Consider the following 19,343-nt stretch of genomic DNA (forward strand, 5'->3'; position numbering starts at 1 on the left):
GTAAAGTAATAACGAGAAAACACAACTCTGCAATGGGCTCGCTGTGCATTATGGGCATGGGCTCCTCCCCACGTGTCTGAGTGGAGCAGATTGAAGTACCGACAGACTTCAGCTGTGTTAGCATGAGTTAGATACTACTCCTACACCTCTACGCACCACACTTCTGGACTGTTCAGACACGGATGAGATAGCCAAAAGACTACAGTGAAGTGTGCAGGTGAGAGCTAAACCACGCCTGGATGTTCTTTAGAAAAAACGAGGTATAAAACCAGGCCTGGTTGACTGACTGTGCGTTATTTTGTCTGGCATGTGTATATTAGCACGCCAAGCTAGCTTGCTAGGCTAAAGTTGCCTGGCTAGGTTCCGTATCACCGGCTGCCTGCATGTTAGCCAGTTTCATCGCTTGTCGGTTTGTTTACCGGAAAGGGAAATATTGAGCTCATTGCTCTTTCTCTTGATTTCTTTTACAGGTGTGTATTTTCGTGTCGGAATGAACATTTAACCCGCTGTGTAGTGCAGGCCTGTGACAAGTGGTTAAAGGTTTGTTGCTAGCTTGCTAATCAAACTAACGTAGCTAGTGATGAGACTTCTTTTTAAGAGTAATTGCCTTTAATGGGGATTATAACAACCTGAAATCGCTGCTTGACGCCTTACACAACGTTTTCATGAAGAGAAGTCATTAAATGTGGGTTGCATTGTCTTGCATCATGTGAGATTTACCTGGCTGTATTAGTAATAGCGTCATTGACAGACTGCATGATCATGGTCCGGCTGTCCTCCAACTTTAGGGTTTTCACGATTTACTTTCCGGAATGGGTCAATTAAAGGTAGACCCTTTACTCCAGATATCCCGAGGACTGACAGCCCGAGCCCCCTGACAAACTGTAATAAAATCTGATGTAACCCTGGTTTGCTGAATCACATTGTTCTTGTTGCTGCACCAGCTGCCTGTCATCTGTTGTCTGGGTGCAGCCAGTTGGTGAGCAGTGATGGGAGTGAATTCCTGTAACTCAGTGCTTCTTTGTTTCCAGTTTGGATCTCTGAGATCTGCTGCTGCTGCTGCTGCTCCTCTCCTCTCCTCTTCTCGCTCTGTTCACATCAACATGGCCAGCGGGGATGATGACGACCCCATTATAGAGGAGGTATGTGCACAGGCTCAAGTTAAAGGATAAGGATGGTGGTGCTCTTATCTACAGTGAATTGATCTTGCAGAGCGATGCCTGGTTAGCTGAAATGTGATGCTGAAAGGAGTTTTTCCTTCTGCAGCCACAGCTGTTGTTCAAGAGTGATTTAAAGCACATCAATTAGCCGTTCAATTTCACGTGCCTGTTTATTTGAAACCCAAAATACTCCTAATCTCATTCAGTGCGTACCAATCCACGGCTGAAAATAGTCCCCAAAAACTGCACTGTTTACACCTGTTCGAGTTATGTTTTTAAAAAACTACAGTGCCCAGCTGTTATCAGAAATGAAAATTTTATGTTTTCAACCAGATTTTCCAGTTTTACATCGTCAATAAGAACGAATGAGCTGCACAGGAAGGGATGCACAGCCATCTCTTAATAACCGGTTCTCAGTCATATACCAGCGCTCTCCTTTTCCTTAATTCAAAATCTGTATACCACACTGCACTGGGATACTCTTTTCTGTAAGGTCAAGTGCTGCTTTGCTGCTGTCAGCTGAGTACATTAATTTAACAGATAAGTGAACAAATAGAGCAGAGATACGACAACAAAACACAGCCAGTCACACCTGGACGAGCGCAGACAAACAGCCTGACAAACAATCACACCCTTCTCTAAAAGGTCACAGGATTAAAGAAAAGGCTGGTCGAATGAGAAGATCTACCTGTTCCTCACACCAGCGTGTAAAGTCTGAATAACTTTGATCATTGTCTTTCTTTTAGATTGACGTGTACCTCGCCAAAAGCCTTGCAGATAAGCTGTATCTCTTCCAGGTAATGAGCTTTTCCTTTGTTTTGCTTAATGCTGGTGAGTACGGCTTCCTTTGTGAGCAGTTTGTATGTGAATAAGCCTCCTGAATCACTCACTAATCACCTTTTTATTGTCCTGTTTCCTGACACAGTACCCCGTCAGACCATCCACAATGACCTATGATGATGTCAACCACTTGGCGGCTAAGATCAAACCCAAGCAGCAAAGGGTGAAGAAGGCTCTTTTCTTATTTTATCATGCACCGGTCTAGAAACAGTTTTGAGTGTTTTTGTTCCCCCCGTGTTGCAGGTGGAGTTGGAAATGGCGATCAACACAAAGAGTCCGAACTACTGCTGCAGCAAAGGCGAGCAGATAGCGCTGAACGTGGACGGCACGACTTGCGACGAAACCAGCACCTATTCGGCGTATGTGTCCTGTTAAAGCTCGTCTGCACTCACATTTCCACTGACCTCTTTGTATGTTTCTGTTACTTTACTCTCCTCCAGTGCTTCAAAGCACAACATCAACACTTTTGGCAAATGCACTTAAAGCTTTCCGGTGAAGAGTTCGCTGAGAAGATCAGCAACTCCCATGTATCTTGAGCGTTGAGCGTTCTTCTCTTGCTTTTCTTCTGCAGGAAAATGATGGATAAACAGACCTTTTCCTCCATCCAGGCCACCACCAACACCTCCAGATATGCCGCCGCTGTGTTTCGCAAAGGTCTGAGCTGGTTCTGTAGTCCACTGTAGCTCCTGCTTCTGTAAATACACAAAGGTCGTTCACAGAGTCCATGTGAATCTTTATCAGAGTTACATTTCTTATCTTTTCTTCTATTTACATCGCACGACTTCACTGTTTTTACGTTTAAGATAACCAAATATGTCGGCCCACTCAGCTGATCTGTTGTTTATGTGAGCAGGTGAGCTTCACGTCACACCTCTGACGGGAATCCTCCAGATGAGACCCAGCTTCTCTTACCTGGACAAGGCTGACAACAAGACCAGAGAGAGGGAGGCAGCCAACGAAGGTGTGTCCACCTTTGTTTTTCAATGTTTTTTTAGTGTGAGCTTTTTTTCATCAACAGGAGAACACGGGCAAAGATTTAATTTACTGTTCACTGCAAATCCAACATCCAAATCCAACTGAAATGCATGACAGAATTCAATGTGAAACTGTCAACTAATACCAGCTTTTAAATCATTTAAAGCTGTTTTGATCGCACTGATAGTTGATTAATCAATAGTAGATGAACAGATGATTAATCTGTAGTTAATTTTGATTTTCATTGCCACAGTTCTCTTCTTGCAGCCTCTCAGATGTGAGGATTTGCTGCTTTTCTCTGGTTTATATCATTGTGAATGGAATATTTTGGGGATTTTAGACAGTTGTTTAGACATTTTTTACCGTCTTGGTGGATTAATCAGTAGTGAAAATAACCGTTAGTGAGCCCCCACAGCAGAAATCACATCTGTGTTTTGACACTAATTTTATTTTTTAATACTTTTTCATAAGTCTGTGGTTTAATATAAGCTTTTAAAAATGGCTCATACCTTTGGGGCTAACTTGTGTGATGAGGTGTGATGGCTGTTACATGACCAGTCGTGTATCTGCAGGTGGAGATTCTTCCCAGGATGAAGCTGAGGAGGACGCGAAGGCCATCACGGTGAAGACTCACTAACACACGCAAACTCACGCTGGCTCTACGTGTCAGTGTAAACCCGTCGTTTCTAAACACTTCTGTTCCGCTGCAGGTGAGGTTTGCTCGTCCCGAGTCGGAGCAGGCCCGGCAGAGGAGGATCCAGTCGTACGAGTTCCTCCAGAAGAAGCAGGCGGAGGAGCCCTGGATTAACCTGCACTACCACAGTGTGAAGGTATGAGGAGTACTCACCTTTAGGGCTTTGGGTCCTCGGGCGAACATCTGCGTGCTCGTGTCGCCTTCTGTTAGCGAATAGTGTCGTGTGTTGAATTGGGTTTTGAAGCGTTTGCAGCATCAGTTTTGTCTTTGTTGTGAATTCAGGATGGACGCTCGGACCATGAAAGACAGTACCTGTTCTGCCAGTCCGTGGACGCCTCAGAGAACTCCGAACTGGTGAAAACTCCCAAGTGAGTATCAGCGAATGACGTTTGAGTACACGTAAAACATCGAGCAAAGAATGAAATGATAACATCAGAATAAAGAAACCACATTAAAACATCAAGGATAATGAGCTAAAATAATTAAAAAATAAAACAACCACATTAAAACATTCACATGTTGGAAAAGGTGATGGACCTTTAGACTGTAAGGAAGTGAATAAAGGTAGATTTTAGTCTCGATTTAAAATGAACTCTGTTTTAAAGGCTCATACAGCTGAGCTGATAGATGCATTAAATGACAAACTCACCTCAGGAGTGTTTTCTGCCGCCGACTGACTTGTTTGATCTGGTTCAATAATCGATCAACTGTTGCTTCAGTTCTTCCCTTTAACGTCATGTAATTAAGCTCTCTCCCTGATTGATTTCTCCTCTTTTTGTAGAGAGTACCTGTCAATGCTGATGCCGCCTCTCGCAGAGGAAAAAGTGTAAGTATTCCTCTGAGATTTGAGCATCCCGACCGTTTCAGAGACACTTCGTTAACGTCTGGTTTTCTGTCTCTGTCAGTGTGAAGCCCGTCGGTCCCAGTAATGTCCTCTCCATGGCTCAGCTCCGCACTCTGCCTCTGGGAGACCAAGTCAAGACCCTGATGAAGAACGGTAGGCCAACACAGTCAGACAAAACTCACTTAAATGGATCAGTATCCGAGTCAGTGCAGGTTTCTTTTTGTGCCAGACGAGGGCGACAAAACATTAGTGTGGATGGCAGATCAGAATCAGGCTTATTGTTAGTTAAGTTTTCACCTATGAGGAATTTGCCCTGGTTTTTTGATGCATAACAATAAACACAGTAAGAGAAGGAAAAGAAAAACAAGCGCTACAAAAATGTGAGATAAAAAAAAAGAAAAATAGTTTGTTTTTACAATTAAAAGAGCGATCATATAGCATGTAGTGATTGAAACAAAGAGGAAGAAATGTGCCAAATATTCATCTAAAAGTATGCAAATATTCACAGTATAAAGATTATATGGAGTGAGATAATAATCTGAAATGTGTGTTGATGTAAAAATGTGTCCTCCTCAGTCTCAGGATTATTGAATGCTTTCAAACAGAAGTGCAAAGTTCTGCACACACATCTGCTTCTCTGTTCACGGTCATATTTCAGGACCATTTGTTTTGTTTTTCGCTCACATTCCTCACGAGCCGCTTTTCATTTACACCAGCGTTCAGTCTGAAATGTAGATTTCCTTCACCGCGCCTCTCGTCTCCAGTCAAGGTGATGCCGTTCGCTAACCTGATGGGCCTGCTTGCCTCCGGCACAGACTCCACCGCAGTGCTGCGCTGCATCCAGCAGGTGGCGCTGCTGGTTCAGGGGAACTGGGTTGTGAAGAGGTGAGACGTCCATGCATCATGCAGGAGGCCTGTGTGTTCTGTAGCGTTTAATGTTTCTCTCCTTAAACTCACCGACTCTGTGTTTTATCCTCAGTGACGTTCTGTATCCTAAAAACACCTGCAGCCCTCACAGCGGCGTCCCCGCTGAGGTGCTCTGTCGTGGCAGAGACTTCGTGGTGAGCTGCTGTTTTTCCCTATTTATTAAATTATTCTGAATTAAGCAGCCTGGTGATGTGTTCAAAGTCACGGTGACTCATCTCTCCTTTCTGTAGATGTGGAGGTTCACTCTGGAGCGCTCAGTGATGAGAAAGGAGGTCGCATCCATCATCAAAGTAAGAATCAGGAGGCCGTTATCTCAAAGTGAATGATGCTCCTGTTGGTAGTAACAGCTAAAGATGCCCCAGCGGATCTTTCATGTGTTCAGTTGTTGCATCTTTAACTGAATTTCATGTAGGTTTTCTCTCATTTTGTGTAATTTGGCCCAGAGGCTGCTTTCACTGTAAATTAGTCTCTCTGGAGTTCAACGTATTTGCAAGGTTGAAAACAATCCTCCCCCTGGGACAATAAATCAGTTTTATGTGGAAGTGTGACGAACTTTCTCCTTTTATTTAATTGTGCTTGTTTTAAGACTGAATTTGGACTCAAGTGGTCGAATATATTGCAAGCGTATCCTTCTGATTTCACAGTTTATTGCAAAAAATAGTGCAGGTTGTGATTGCAAGACCGCATTTTTGTTTGCAGCCACAGCCAAAGGGAGTTCGAACAAACAAACTCCTTCACCTGGGACGTGCTCAGCGTCGGCCTTTCGTGGCTGTTTGGATGCTGAGCGGCTTCACTGGAGCAGAAGCGTCTTTGAACGCTCGCTCCAGCTCCCACCATCAGGCCACAGTCGCTCATTCGTTCAGCTAAAGAGAGCTAACAGCTTCTTCTTCTGTCCCCGTCAGCTTCCTCCAGAGGATGTGAAGGAGTTCCTGGAGCACGTGGCAGCTCCTCGAGTCAACCGCGGCTGGGAGTTCCTGTTGCCTACTGACGCAGACTTCATCAAGAAGCACCCAGATGTTGCCCACAGGCAGCACATGCTGTGGCTCGGCATCCAGAGCAAGTAGGTCACACCCAAAGAACCTGAACAATCTGCTGCCGTTCAGTCTGAAACCAAAGCTTTTTCTGAGCGTCGCATTTTCACTCCGGGCTCATTTTTCAGTCCTGCAGCTCTATGGAAGCAGCACCATCATGGCCAGAAGTGGCGAGAAGTCACATTGGGTTTTTGTGTAGTGTAACACAGTAAAAATGAGTAGTTTTGTTGTTTTTTTCTACGTACATTTTATTTATATATTTAAGAGAACATGTGTCCTCTCTGTGGGTTGTGGCTTTAGAGGGTGGTGGAATGTTAAAGCTCGAGTAAGTAAAGTGTTTTTATATTTATATAAGTTATATCCTCCTGAGACCCAGCCGATTCATTTGTGTCCTCTGTAGTGGACATTTTGTTTCGGTCTATATCTTTTGACTCATTTGAGCTACCCAGCTAAGTCCTGGTGTGCTCAGTAGAGGACATCCTGGCCTTTCCAGCGATATCTCACATGTCTGGGTGGGATGATGGGAACTTTGTTTTCATGCTGAGACAAAGCAGAGACTGCAGCAAAACGCAAATGCCAGGAAAAGAGAAAAGATAAGACAAATATTGTTAAGATATTGTTTTTTTTAACTATGCTAATCATATATTTCCTTTTTATGAACATGTCAGGAATCATAAAATTGGAATTCAGTTAAATTTTTTGTTGGGAAAAATAATAGCAACGTTATGAATGTTTAATTGTTCGGTAGTTCAACAAAAGATACGGGCCACATGTTCAGTTTCATTTAAAAAATGGACTGACGTTCTTGTTTCCTTGTCAGCCTGTTATGATTTCGTAGTATTATGGTAAAATCGTCCTGTTAGTCCACTACAGTGGACATGCTGTAAAACCTAAACTAAAAATATTTTTACAAAATTCTTAATTGTGAGTTGTTGTTGTTTTAGAGCTCCAAAGAGGCAGGAAATCACAAAAAAATTACATTTTACATTTTTTCCTCGTTTCTCAGGAGGATATTGTTTAAATTCTCTTTGCAGCAATCAATCAATCAAATGTTGAGACAAATTTGTGCTTTTGTTTTTCCTTTCAGGCTGGAAAAGGTGTTTAACTTCTCTAAAGAAGACTTCATGCCAAAGAGTTCCCCTCAGCCTGGTCTGTACTGACTGTTTGTGATAACCACCTGTTCAAACATCGCTGACGACTTATTGATCATGTGCGAGCTGACGTGTGTGCTGTTTTCAGAGCCCGTCCACGTCAGCGGGGAGCAGCGTCTGAAGATGGCTCAGGAGCGGGCGCAGGAAAAACAGGCGTCCCTGCAGAAGGACCTGGACGCCAGACGGGCGGGAAGCAGGGTGCACGTCAAACAGGAACCCGTCAGCGACAGGGAAGACGAACCCATGGACACGTCCCCTTCCCCGTCCTCCTCCTCCATCCCCAACGGTTCTGTGAACGGTTACCCCAGCGCCACCTCCCCTGGCTTCGATCACACTAACGGTAACGGGAGTCCCGCCAACACGGCGTCCCTGGAGCTGCAGGACTTTGTGCTCAAGACTTTCAGGAAGCATTTTGTAGTGACGCTGAACGAGTTTAAGAGGCTGTTTAACCTCCACCTGGCTTCCATGCCGGCGGGACGGAGCGTCTTCCACTCCGTGTCGGACCACATGCTACAGGACGCCATACTGCTCAGCCACTGCAAACAGATAATGGTGCCTGTGAGTATCTGAGGAGGATATTACCGTCTGCTGTCAAAACTCAGGATTTCACTGCATGGAGCTGCACTGGTGTGGGTGGAAAAGGTATCTGAGAGGAAAAGGCTTGCCGTGGGCAGCAGCTGGTACTGCTTTGAGGCAGGAACAGCAGCTTTTTCCATCTCAACACTGCCTCATCAGACAGTGCAGATACGAGTTATTCATGATTCATTGATTAAATGATGGAGAGATAATGAGTCAGCAACAAAAAAGGCACAAGTTTGGGCTCTGAAATGTGATCATTTTCTGTGTTTCTCTCTCTTCTGTCATTATAAACGGAGTATTTTTGGTCAGATAATAATGAGTAAGTTGCAGCCCTAGTTAGCACGATGCTGCACAGTAAACACATGGTCTGTAGAGTGTGGATAACATGGATAAAAGCAATTAGAGCTGGATCAATTAGTCGATTCATTTGCTGATCGACAGAAAATTCATCTGCATCTATTTGGATAGTTAATTGTTTCACACCCTTTTTTAGCAAAATGTTACTGTTTTTGTTGCCCTTTTGTCAAATATATGTCAGATCTTTGGGTTTTTTGACCTTCGCTTGGACAAAATGAGACATTTGAAGACGTCGTTTGAAAAACAATTGTCACTTTGCACACTCTGAAAAAAGAATCTGCAGATTGATTGCTAATGACAGTCAGTATGTGCGTCTTACTTTGGTGGAAGCTAAAAGCGCCATCGCCCTCATGGATCAGTCAGTGCAGCAGTTACTTTAAGTGAATCAGAAAGCAGTTTTTTTGCAGTGGTGCTACCTCTGATCTAAACACGGTCCTGGTAATACGAGCTTTCCGGCGCGTCCCCTGAACATTAGCAGCTCATTTTAATTAAAAAGCTTTAATTAGGTTTCTGTTCAAAGTGGCTCGGACCAAAGGGCCACACCTGAGGAACAAGCTGAGCTGAGTGCTGCTGTGTCGCCTGAGCGTCCTGCCTTTAAGCGCTGGGATTAAAATCCTGTTTGTCTGTGATTAAGAGCTGCTGCTATTCTGGCCCCCGTCTCGTCAAACCCGCCCGTTGGTGCTAAACACGGGGGTTTCCTTGCCGGCAGCTATCAGTTTTCTCAAACAGAGCAACGGCTTTAACGGTCCTGCTTTTGTTGCTCGTAGAGCGGACGATGCGCTGAAGCAACGCAGACCTGGTTCTCAGGTTCCATTCGGGTCCCAGCAGCCACCTGACACCTCTGTGTTTGTGGAGCTGCTCAGCCTCCTGTGTTTGGACTCAGGCTGCTGTTTGAAGGCTTAATATAGATGGATGTAATCTGCTGTTGTTGTTCTAGCTGTGCTTTACTTGGTGTGGCGCGGGCTCAGTGGCGTGGTCTGTGCCACATGCTCCGTTTCATCAAGCAGCCAGACCTCCTGCCAGGACCAGCCCTGTCCTGGTTCAGGTCTCATCCCATCTGCCGCCTTGACGTTAGGAGATGGCTGGATGCCATCTTTGTTATGCAACAGATTATCAGCCTCGAAGTAAAGCTCATTACTGCTAAGGGACTAATCCGGGTTGTTTGCAAACGCAGGCGGATCCAGAATCAGGAGACTCGCCTCCTACGCCACCGTGAACATTATGTTTTTTCACGTCAGACAGTCCGTAGATCAGCGTCGAGGCGGTGGGTTGTGTCTGGAGGGTAATCCTGGTTTGGAGCTCGCAGTGTTGGTCCTTCTGGTCACAGCACTGCTCGACCTCTTCAAGAGATCAAATTATCAGACAAATTACGTGTCTAGGAGGAAGACATGGCTGTAACTGTTGCATAAAATGATTCACATTCAGGTTTTGATGAGCGTGCACACATTTTAATGTTTGTTAGAAATCCACTTGTTCAAGCCCAAACTCAATCCTGCAGTTTAGTTTGTGACCGCTGTTTTGATCCACAGTGCATGTTGAGCGCGGCTCAGACCAGGTGCAGGTTTTGGGATTTGTGCCTGTCGAATGTCTTTCTAACGTTTCTGTTTCTCTCTGTAGTTTCCTGCTCAGAGCACAGCAGCCCCCGATGAACAGAAGGTGTTTGGTTTGTGGGAGACCGGAGAGGAATTCGACAAGGTACACGCCAATATTTCCCAACAGGTTTCGAGTAGTTTCACAGCTTCTCGTCTCACGCTGCGTGCAGACTCTCGCAGCAGAAACACGCCACAAGTCAGAGCCTTCAGCGATCGCCAATTTCACCTGAATTTCAATAACAGCACACACAGCGTTTCAGGGTGGGGCGTGATTTGCAAGAAAAGTAGGGCACGGTTCAGTTCGTGAGCCACAATCGAAGATAAAGTCAAGTGTTTTCTTCTCTCATCTTTGATGCAGCTGACACTTTGTGGTATTTTAGCTGCAAATGTCTGCACCGGACTTCCTCTGTCTTTCCTTTTCCTTTAGCTTAGCTTAGCATAAAGGCTGGGAACAGGGGGCTACCCCGACTCTGTCTAAAGGCAACAAATTCTGCCTGTCAGCACCTCTGAAGCTCACTAATTAACACGTCAAGTCTCGTTTGTTTAAACCGCACAAAAACCAAAGCAAGGTGATTTTCGGCTGCACTGTGAGGAGTTACAAGATATGCTAAGCTAACATGCTACTGGCTCCAGCTCAAATTAACACAGGAGAGATGTCAGTCCTCTTATGGAACTCTTAGTTGAGAAGTTCATGTTTCATGCATCTTTACTTGAATGGGGACAGTGCACCAAAAACATAAACCTTTATTTAAAACAAAGCGATATTATGTGTGATGCTCTTTAAGAAAATGGCTGTTTTCCACCTGTGGTCCCCGGACAGGTAGGTAGAATAATACCAGCTAATTTATCAGCTCCAGGTTCGATTGGCAGTGATGGAAACATGACACCTGATTGAGACACTGGTTGTTTCCCCTTTTTCGGCATGATGATGATCAGACAGAACTGTCTACTTATTACTCAGTTTCCTTCTCATCATCATCATCTCATGAAAGGTGTTAAAAGGTAACCAGCAAAACGTTGTCTCCGGCCTCCATGCTGCTTTCTGTTTCCTGTTTTCCGGCGAACACATCTACCAACAACAAGAAGAGTGAGCTGCAAATCTCAAAATGTCGAACTGTCCTCTTGAATTCATCACATGCTGTTTGTGTTTTCCCTCCTGCAGCACCGTCGGCTGCTGTACGATCTGTTCACGAAGAACTACCGGGTCAGAAGGAACATGGTGCAGGCCAGGCTGGCGCAGGAGTTCGGAGACGTCCCCAAGGCGGACATTGACCGGCTGCTCAATGTGAGATGTGATGAGACTGAACGTTTCCGTCTTTGTAGGAGCTTTTTGTTTCTCTCTCTCTGATGATCTAACTTGTCGTCTGCTGTTCCAGGAGTGCTGCAGCAGCCACGCAGGGATGTGGTACCTCAAAGGAACCATCCAGTCCTGACGCTGAGAGCCTGCCCCCTGCGGTCACCGTCGGCCAATCAAATCCTCCCCCGGGTGTCCAGCGGGAGGGCAGTCAGACAGATGAGAGCCAATCACAGCTCGCCCAGCTCTGAGGGCAGGCGATCGGAGAACAAAGATGTCAGCCGCCTGCCGTGCTCAGAACACAGAGCTTTTCTCGTTTCATCCGAAGCTTTTTTGACATTAACACGAGCGCTCGATGCGGCGTGGACGACAGGAACTCCCACAGTCTCACACTACGAGTGTCTGAGCGGCAAAGCGATGATTGAAGAATCAAGAAATATCAAGAGATATATACAGTTTGTTTTGTTTTCATTGGTTGGTTACTTTGTTCAATAAACATTGTAATATCAACTCGGACTATTTCCTGCTACTTTACACTCGAAAATACTCCTCTACACTTCTTTGACGACTGCAGGTTCAGATTAATAATGCAAAACAAATCATAGTGTGATGTATTATTATATATGAAGATAAGACTTTATTGATCCCCAGGGGAAATTCACAAGCTGTAAAGTCATTAAATGACTTCTACCTCTACCAACTGCAGCATAAAGGTGATGAACATGTTAATGCATCAGGATTTATTATTCGCCAACATTTTGAAATGGGCCATTCTGCATTACAAGTACTTTAAGTATGTTTTGATACATACATTTGTACTTTTACATCATTAACAGAGTATTTCTAAACTGTGGTACTGCTACTATTCAAAAGCTTTGAGTACTTCATGGCTGACTCGGTAAAGAAGACACAAACCTGCTGACTCGGCTTGTTTCATGTTTTATGGCTCAGAGCAATGACAAAGCATGAGGTCCAATCATGAAACAGGTAAAAACACATCGCACATACATACTGCAGATTATTCAGGTCCACGTCACACGTTTCTAACTAAGACAGAAAGGTAAAGTGTCAGAAGAGCATTGATAACGCGTGTGCAAACCTAAAGTGCATCTCAATGTGATTTTTATAGACATCTATGAACTAAGTGCACAGTTTTAAGCTTAAGAAGGACACATGGACGTCAGGCAGCAGAAGCTTCTAGTCATACATGGCTTCATGAGGCTAATATATCAGGAGTTACATTATCAGGTACACAGTTAGTCTTTTGGTAAACCTCAGAACTTAGCTTTGATATAACATTCACTCACAGTCATCTAACCTAATGTACAATAATCAAGTTTTTCAGAAATAAGTTACAGTTACAAAAATCCTAATGTACTTTAGCACCTTGAATCACCAGCGTTTACTTGTAATAATATAAACTCCCTCACCAACATGACCTCAGATTGTGGTCATTCGTTGCTCATTCGCAGAACCATCACCAAAAAAAGCTACGTTTATTTTTCATATACAGCGGCAAAGAAAGAAAGAAAGTTTACATTTGTCCTCTGTAAACAAAAAGAGCTGAAACAGTAATTACGTTTTATTTTACGGATCTGAAAATTCCTTATTTTTAAAAAAGTTTCCCAGAAAGAGCGGCGTGATTTGGGACCAATTACAGGGAAAACAGATGTAAGGTTATGTGAGTTCAGTTGAGTTTAAAGCATCAACAGTTAATCATTTTATAACAACGTATCAAATGTCAGTGAAAGCAACATGAACTGGGTCGCTGGCTGTGATGAACCTCCAGAGAATCATCGTCCGGGCTTCCCCCGGCTTTACGGAGGCTTCAGCTCCTTGTTTTTCTGTCCGTAGCTTTGTTTTTGGCTGCAGCTGTTCACAGTGAAAAAGATCTAAAAAGTCACTTTATGCTACCTGCTCAGCACCAAACAGCAGAGAGACAGTGAGCGACGAGCTGGAGAAGCATGTAGCAGCTAAATTTGGTGGTGGAGACCAAAAACAGAGCTAAAAGAGAAGAGCGCTGGACTTACATTCAAAGAACTGTTTGCTAACAAGTTTGCCATTTAAACTTAAGAAGCTAATGCGTCAGTGTGGTTATTGCAGGTTTAAAATAAAGAAACTTAATTCTCTATTGTATGTTGAACTGTCAGAAATGTGTCGGCAGAAAGGCGTTTAGGTTACACTCAGAGCTGAAACTGCTGGTGAATTGGTAGATAAATAAAGCAACAATTTAGACAATTTGTATTTTTACTGCAATAAACAATCATTGGTTCCATCTTAAGTGTGAATAATTTCCTGTTTTTTTAGTTTTCTGACAGTCAACTCAATGTACGTTTGGGTTTTTGAAACTTGAAAAAAAATTTCTTGGAAAGCTGATCTTCCTTATTCAATATATTGAATTGTTATATGATCGCGTACAATTAAGTTTTAACAAATTTCACATGCACTGACTTTGAGGTCACACTGCAAATTCATTGCTATAGTTAAACTGGAAATGTAGAACATGAATACAGTCCCTGTTTCCTCTGTAATTAGAACCAAGCTGCACCTTTCTGTCTACGTTTTCCAGGAAACTTTCAGAGAATTCACATCATCATTTTTTAGGAAATCAGGAAACTACTGGAGCCGTAAAATAAAGTGTGACTGGTGCAGCTTGTGAAAGGAGGACCCAGATATGATTCCCTCAGGAGCTCGTCTGTGAGGTAGAGTGATTGTACAGTAGAGACGGCAGTGTCAGGCAGCACCGGTGTTTCTGTGCAAAAAGAGCCACATCTGAGACGTGAGCTGGTGGTGTTTGGCCTTCGTGTTCCTGCATCACTCGTATCTCTGAACCCCTCTGCGTGGCGATCACCATTTCTGGGTAAATAACATACAGTAAAATGTGAAGTTAGTCAGCTTCATCTTTCCAAAGAGTCTCTCTGTAACTGGAAGACAATAATTGATCTTGCAGCAGTCTTTCTTTCTTTTCTTTTTTTTTTGGAAGCAACTAATGTGAAACAGGCAGCGTTTCACCGGCTGAGGCTCTCGCCCTGTTTTCAATCAGGTCCTCTTTGGTTTTCCGAATGCGGGAGAAGATTTCCCTAAAGAGTTCCTTGTACTCCGGCTGGTGAAAGTCCTCAAAGTCCTCCACGTCCGTCAGAGCGGGAGAAGCGGCGGCGAGGGTCTGGACGGACTTGTGGCTCAGGCCGTCCTGCTCGTCCTCCTGCTGCCCCAGGTGGCAGCGCCGCAGCAGCTCGTCGTACTTCACCTGCAGGGCGCTGTACTGGGCGTCGACCTCGTTGAGCAGCGAGATCCCGCGATACTTCACCACCTCGGCGCGGCGCACGCAGGAGCACTCGTGGTCGTAGATCCTGTCGGGGGAGTCGGGCATCTGCGCCACCTTCATGAGCCGCTCGCTGTCCCAGCGCTTCAGGAGGCGGGGGCTTCGCGCTGCAGCTGCATCCCCTCCACTCTCCTCCTCCAGCCTGAGGAACATCGAGCAGGGCAGCAGGCTGTGGAGGATGTCCGGCCTGGCGGAGCTGGTGGAGGATTTCCAGAGCTGGCGAAGCTCCTCGGCCTCACGCTCCAGCTCAGCCACTCTGGCCTGAAGCAGAAAGAAAAGAAAATGTAGAAATCTGAGTCTGACATGTTTCAGAAGGACCAGGAGTGAGTGAGTGATGATGCTTCATGACATGATTTAAAGCATCCCTGTGGTGCCACTGCCAGGAAAACAAGCCGACAATGCTTTTTTCTTTCTTTGAAATGTTTTCTTTTTAGATCCAAGCCTCACACAGGATCATATTACAGCTGATAAGCGATGCAAACTTTCTCACCATACCCGCCACACATACCTGACAGCCCTCCATCCCCACCAGCTGCTGCTCCAGCGCTGCATTTTCACTGGCGAGCAGCTCGGCCACTCGCTCCGACTCCTCCCTCAGAGCGCGCTCACTGGCAAACTGAGTCTGGAGGGAGCGGAGGGATTGTCGGAGCGACGCCTGCTCCTCCTCACGCCACGACACGTCGGAGGACTCGAGGCCGCCTGAGGGTTCGTCGGGGTCGGAGTCATACCTGCACAGAGATGCAGACATTTCTAACTACATGCAGATCTGATTGGCTTTAAACATCTGTCTCTCTCTTCTACATCCCCGGCATGTTACTGTATCTGTCTCGAATATATGTGGTTATAATTGTGTATATTTTGGCAAGCATGTTAGATGTATAGACAGTAAAACAGGTGATAAGAGACAATAAGAAAAGCTCACTAAACCGGGAATCAAGCACTTATCAGCAGAAGCGAGTAGATTAGAAATCAGTGATAGTGATGCGCGTTCGTGCCCTCAAGCTCAGACTTTGACCTCCTTCCTTCCAACCTCACCCCCCAGAGTTCAGACCTGCCTCGAGCCTCTCTGCCGTGTTTTATCTGACATTTCCGTCCGCCTGACCTGGATGTTTTGAGGCAGGAGACCTAACAGGATTACGCACACACACATGAACTGTGTGTGTGTTGAACACACACTGAGACTGAACACGGGCAGAGAGTGAACCCGCCACAGCACAGGACGGTCCGCGCCAACAGGAAGTGACCACAGCATGAAACGTTCAGAGTAAGACTGCTGTCAGGTAAACATGGCCGCCTGCCAGCCAGGAGGATAAGCGCGCGCGCACACACACACACACACACACACACACACACACACACACACACACACACACGCACGCACGCACGCACGCACACACACACACACACACACACACACACACACACACACACACACACACACACACACACACACAGAGGAGGGCTGAATCCAGTGGAGGATTTGCTGCTTCCTGTCTTGAAGCTCACAAAGAACTCGTTTTGTCTCCCCAACCATCCAAAACCCATAAATATGACATGAAATGTCCTCACATCTGAGAATCTAAAACCAGCAAACGTTTGCCTGATAATTGATTTAAACGATCTGACGATCGATCGATGGATCTTCTCGGCACTAATGACACATGTCCGTTACTCCAGCGTCCTCACCTGAGTGTGTTTTGCAGCTCTTTCAGGCAGGACACACTCTGAGTGCTGCGAGGAGGCCACTTCTCTCTGTGTGGAGGCTTCTGAAGGGGACAAGGACTCAACTTCAGTTCCTCCACCTGATGCTGCAGCTCCTCCACCTGCGTCTGCAGCAGCTCCACCGTCTCCGTCAGCCTGAACAGAGAAAACCAGTCTGAAACACCACACCTTTTCTTTTTTCTTTTTTTTTTTTTCAGATCATCCACACCCCCCGTCTCACCCCTGCATCCTCTGCTGGGCCGTCCTGTTGTCCAGAACCAGTTTGTGGTTGCTCTGCTCCAGCTCTCGGGCCGACACGTCCAGCTGCTCGTACACTTTGGCATGCTGGTCATTGACCTGCCTGAGGAGGTCCACCTGCTTCGTCAGGTACTGGAGGAGAGACAGGAAGTGTTCAGACGAGAGAGGAGGACGGGGTTTGTATGATAATGAGACGTCCAGTCTTTTACTATTACTGTTATTTAGACTGTATGGACGCTCATGTCTGCCAAAACAAAGAAAAAGAAAAGCTCCTGTAAGTCATCATGATGAGCAACTTTCTCAAAACAATGACTTAGAAACTCATCATCATTATGTTGCAACACTTAGCCATTATTTAGAAATTTCATAAAATGGATTACAGGATCTTTTTTTCTGATTAATCTGCCTAAACGTAATGTCTTTACTGGAAAACAGGGTCTATGTGGGCATGTAAACACATCAATAACGGAAAGTCTCCGTCTTTAAAGCTCCTTTACGCAACAGCTTCTCGAAGAACACGTTATCTTATCAGCTGCTGCAGCACAGGACACTTTGAACCTCTCGTCATCAAACCTTCCTGCTCAAAAAAAACCCATCACCCTCACTGTGACCACAGGCCTGCTGTTAGCGCAACAGGTCATCGTCAGGCTGGACGGAAACAGTCAAAAGCTGATGAGCAACGTGTACGTACAGAACGTCAAAGTGTAACGGGCCGCTTCTATTTTTACATTTATTTTCACGGCGCTTCTGCTGCGTTAGAGGCCGTTCATCCCAGTGACCAGTGACAGCGAAGCGGCTAATTAACCGCTTCACGGGTCATGAGCAGGAATCAGACGCGTGACGTCACGGATATCCAGCGCAGAGCTCTAGAGATTAATTCTGTATGACACGTAGAGGAGGATTTAGTGCCCGACCGCCCGGACAAACCTCACTCAAGGAAATTAAGGCTCGGCCTGAAATAGGGAAAATCTGCAAAACCTAAAGCTAAATATTGAATTTCTGTCTGTTGAGGACCTTGAACTAATCATTTGGTCAAAGGTCTCCAGGAAATCCTTTTAAGGGACATGCACCTTTTAGGACAAGTAGTACAGGCGTATATAAATCTGTATTATGCAGCAAACAGTAAATTAAATTGGTTAGCGTTCTTTCAATGATTATAACCAACAATCACCTCTAGTTCCTGAAAAGAGACCTGATACTTTTTGATAAGTACATAAATATTGTTAAGTCATACAGGAAATGTTCCCTCTGTAATCACTGGACCTTTAAACTCAACATGTTTTATCTCTGTCTTTACTACAAAGAGCTCCGTCTTTTACTGCGTTACCTTTACCTCCATCTGAAAATCACTGGGAAGTGAAAGGAAATCTGAAGGTGACTCACGGTTTGATCAACTCAGAGCTTCTCCTGTCTGGTTTCTGGTAGTTTAAGGGGACACAGTTCAGATTTAGTGGATGAACTGAACTGAAACTGTACAAACCCCAGTGGAAACTGCAGCCTTGCACAGCAGCATTTTTCTAATTTGAGGCCTTTGCTGTGCAACGTGAGCCTGCGACGGCACAATGGAAACCAGCAGGTGCCTCGCTGAGCACTTTTCCCAGGCCAGCCCTGCTGCTCACACCACATCCCGAGTGAATCTTGAATAAAGGCCCGCAGTTCACGTCCTTACCTCGATCTCCTGCAGCTGCTCCTGGTTGGTGGAGTACATCTGCTGCAGCCCCTGCTCCAGCTCCCTGTTTCGCTCCAGCAGAGTCTTCCCCAGCTCGGCCGCCAGCTGCAGGTCTGCAGGGGAGACGGGGGAAGGACCAGACAAGGGCTTCAGAGTCTCAGTGGTGGACACGGGAGGACTTTACAAGCAGCTTTGTGAGGTTTCGCCTTTGCTGGCAGGACTCCAGTAACCCACTTTTTAAATTTGTGCCACGGGGTTTATCCACCTTCACCCACTGAATATTCAAACCTCGAATAAATGACACAACTGGGTGAAAGAAACATGTGAAGGGCAGAAAGCCTTTTGAAGTAAAAGTCACTTCTTTATGTCACCCAGACCTTCTGTTTTTTCACTTTGCCGCATATGTGAATGTCCTGCTGACTCCTGCCTCCTCCTCCTTCATTTGCACCAATACAGCTTGCAGACTGAATAAAACATCCTGACTACACAGAAAACATGTCCAGAAAATCATGCAAATTTAACCTCCAGTGCACCTGCAGGGCTTAATGGTGAATGTGTAATTAATGCATATATTAAATGTCCTGTATCTCCCTTCATTGCAGCTAATGACAGTGTTTTGTCACCTGAGTGTCAAATAAAGGATCAATGCGGCCTTTAACTCTGAGGCTTCGCAGACAAAGACTGAAAGGAAACTGTACCATGTTCAAGGTCTTGCTTGTCGTACCACGGTTCCTCTTCCTTGATCTCAAATTCTTCCTCCACGATCATGTCTGTCAGCATCTTCACGGTTTCAATCAGTCGCACATATTTTAGGGATTATTCCGGTTTTTAAACATGACAAACGCAGAGATTAACGGACGGCGATAAACGGTCCGGTCCGCCGCCTTCCCGCCGCTATCTGCACGCCTGCAGCCGGCACCGGTGTGCGCTCATCCCCGCTCAGACAGAC

General features: G+C 45.4%; 2 protein-coding genes across 3 annotated transcripts; one reads left to right on the top strand and one right to left on the bottom strand.

Moving 5' to 3' along the window:
* Positions 1–78: 78 nt before the first annotated feature.
* polr3e (polymerase (RNA) III (DNA directed) polypeptide E) lies at positions 79–13,319 on the top strand. Of its 2 annotated transcripts, XM_070990573.1 has the most exons (22): positions 84–217; positions 471–540; positions 1,032–1,142; positions 1,907–1,957; positions 2,086–2,163; positions 2,244–2,359; positions 2,572–2,654; positions 2,854–2,961; positions 3,548–3,597; positions 3,686–3,805; positions 3,952–4,037; positions 4,451–4,495; positions 4,575–4,666; positions 5,278–5,398; positions 5,493–5,574; positions 5,671–5,730; positions 6,343–6,500; positions 7,559–7,620; positions 7,711–8,180; positions 10,176–10,253; positions 11,313–11,435; positions 11,527–11,959. In XM_070990573.1, exons 3-22 carry the CDS (start codon positions 1,104–1,106, stop codon positions 11,581–11,583), a joined length of 2,079 nt encoding a protein of 692 aa, XP_070846674.1. In that variant the 5' UTR covers positions 84–217; positions 471–540; positions 1,032–1,103; the 3' UTR covers positions 11,584–11,959. The 2 variants fall into 2 exon arrangements, with proteins under 2 accessions (XP_070846673.1, XP_070846674.1); XM_070990572.1 differs by lacking the exon at positions 471–540 and having other exon boundaries at positions 79–217; positions 11,527–13,319.
* LOC139349636 (cerebellar degeneration-related protein 2-like) lies at positions 12,369–19,343 on the bottom strand. Its single transcript, XM_070990574.1, has 6 exons — positions 19,093–19,343; positions 18,395–18,507; positions 16,709–16,857; positions 16,453–16,623; positions 15,275–15,494; positions 12,369–15,027 (listed from the first exon to the last, which is right to left on the bottom strand). The coding sequence occupies exons 1-6, from the start codon at positions 19,172–19,174 to the stop codon at positions 14,431–14,433; spliced, it is 1,332 nt and encodes a 443-aa protein (XP_070846675.1). The 5' UTR covers positions 19,175–19,343; the 3' UTR covers positions 12,369–14,430.

Source organism: Chaetodon trifascialis, chromosome 21 (genome assembly GCF_039877785.1).
Source record: "Chaetodon trifascialis isolate fChaTrf1 chromosome 21, fChaTrf1.hap1, whole genome shotgun sequence".
Classification (NCBI taxonomy): Eukaryota; Metazoa; Chordata; class Actinopteri; order Chaetodontiformes; family Chaetodontidae; genus Chaetodon; species Chaetodon trifascialis.